The sequence below is a fragment of the Aegilops tauschii genome, chromosome 6 (assembly GCF_002575655.3).
Source record: "Aegilops tauschii subsp. strangulata cultivar AL8/78 chromosome 6, Aet v6.0, whole genome shotgun sequence".
NCBI classification, from domain to species: domain Eukaryota; kingdom Viridiplantae; phylum Streptophyta; class Magnoliopsida; order Poales; family Poaceae; genus Aegilops; species Aegilops tauschii.
In genome coordinates this window covers 97,650,419-97,652,451 of record NC_053040.3, presented here as the reverse complement: position 1 = coordinate 97,652,451, position 2,033 = coordinate 97,650,419, and the positions used below count along the sequence as shown (strand labels likewise).

General features: G+C 60.9%; 1 protein-coding gene across 1 annotated transcript; it reads right to left on the bottom strand.

Annotated features, from left to right (window-relative positions):
* Window positions 1-218: 218 nt before the first annotated feature.
* LOC109770808 (peroxidase P7) lies at window positions 219-1,731 on the bottom strand. The gene is made up of 3 exons (XM_020329519.4): window positions 1,368-1,731; window positions 1,102-1,296; window positions 219-1,007 (listed from the first exon to the last, which is right to left on the bottom strand). The coding sequence occupies exons 1-3, from the start codon at window positions 1,602-1,604 to the stop codon at window positions 456-458; spliced, it is 984 nt and encodes a 327-aa protein (XP_020185108.1). The 5' UTR covers window positions 1,605-1,731; the 3' UTR covers window positions 219-455.
* Window positions 1,732-2,033: the final 302 nt, after the last annotated feature.

Here is a 2,033-nt window from a genome sequence, read left to right as displayed (position 1 = left end):
ACTGATCAGAGAGCCACAAGCGCGCCCAGCACTTTTCCAGCTATTTATGTAGCAACGCTTTTGTCGAGTACTATGAGCGGACAATTATTCCAGGATCAGTTCAGCTCGCCCAACCCTTGCCATAACCAGCGCACGAGTAAATAATGTCACACTGATTGGATCTGCTGTTAGCTTCAATTTTCCATGCCACTGATCGCTACACTAAAGTACAAAATATCTACTGGAATGTGCATTTCATATCGTTCATATCATGGATAATGGTTACGTCAGATAAGATATCCTCCTAAAAATAGCAAAGCTCTACAATTTGATGCAAGTAAGAAAAATCAATCAATTCACTAATTGCTGGAAACATTTCTACTATTCCGATGCAGTGTCATGCTTCGTCGATTTCATCAACGAATCAGTAACATGTTGCTTCCATATGAGTACTAGTGTATATGTATGTATGTAAATCAAGAATTGACTTTCCTGCAATCGAGCCTGATCTCCCCGCTGGAGCCGGTGAGCGGGCTGACGTTCCCGAGGTTGATCATGGAAGCGGCGAAGTCGGCCGAGAAGGCGGCGGGGTTGGCGCTGTAGAGGCGCACCAGGGAGTCCACGGCCCCGTTGTTGAAGAGCTCCTGGTCGGAGCGCAGCAGCCCGGCGCCGGACATGAGGTTGCGGTAGTAGCCGTTGTCGAACTCGTTGGGGGTGAGCGGGTCGAGCGGCGCGAGGCCGGCGTCGCCGCCGGAGGCCGGGCAGAGCTGCCGCTGCTGCGACGCGAAGGCCGGGCTCACGTTGGCGTCGCAGTAGACGTGCGTGCGGAACTGCACGCAGCGCGCCATGCCGACCGTGTGCGCGCCCGAGAGCGCGGCCAGGTCGCGCGACGTGAGCCCCTTGGCGGCGAAGGCGGAGACCAGCGCGGCCAGGTCCAGATCCGGGCCCGGCAGCGTCCTCGCCCCGTCCGGGTCGGGGGCCGTCGCGTCGCGCCGCCCCAGGGGCACCGCCCAGCTCGGCCCGCCCAGCTGAATGCACGCACGCACGACGAGTGTTTCATTCACGACCCGTACGCTGGGGAAGAATTGGTAGCGCGGGTGTGGAGTGGAGAGAGGGGCTGACCAGGTTGACGCTGTCGCGCGCGGCGAGGGCGAGGATGTCGGCGCAGGAGACGGTGCCGGGGCAGGCGGCCTCGACCTGCGTCTTGATGTTGTCGATGACGTCGAAGCCGACGGTGGAGCCGCCGGCGTTGGGGCCGGAGCTCTTCTCGCCGGGCGTGGTGGCCGTGTCGTCGAGCAGCAGCGAGGCGTCGCAGCCCTGGAGGAGCCATCATTCAATTCAATTCAATCAAAGGAGAAACAAAGCCGGGTTGTGTTGGAGACGCGTACGTTGACGAAGCAGTCGTGGAAGAAGAGGCGGAGGATGGCGGCGCCGGTGCGGGTGTCGTTGATGACGGCCTGCGACATGACCTGGCGCACGGCGCCCTGCACGGTTGGGCAGCTCGCCGAGTAGAACCCCGCGGAGAGCTGAGCGCGGGCGCCGCGCGCCAGCACCGCCACCGCGACCACCGACGCCGCCAGGAGGAGGATTGGTCTCGGCCTCGCCGCAGAAGGGGAGACGGCCATGGCTGGCTTGGCGACCACAGTCCACAGCCACCCGATCGGAGGAAGGTAGACCCGACCGCACTAGCGCACACTCGGAAACTGCCGTAGCTAGCGGCACTTGCTTGGCTGCGTCCAATTATTGTGGCTCGGTTGCTCGGTGCGGCGGCCGGTTGGGTTGGGTTGGGTCCAGCCAGGCGTGCTGCGCGGGACGGACTCTGGCTGGGCTCCCTCGGGGCGGGGTTGGGTCCGGTCCAGGGTCAGCGTCCGCCTTCATGTGGGTAGGCTGGACGTTGCTGGAAGCAAACGCACAGTTTACGATCCCATATTCTCCCTTCCATAGTCCACTAGAGTCTAAAAGGTGGACGGTGTGTGTTCCGCAGACCGCAGGGCATGATTGCAGGTACAACTCTGGTTGAATCGGAATCAGATGGGTGGTCGAGGTCCAAATCA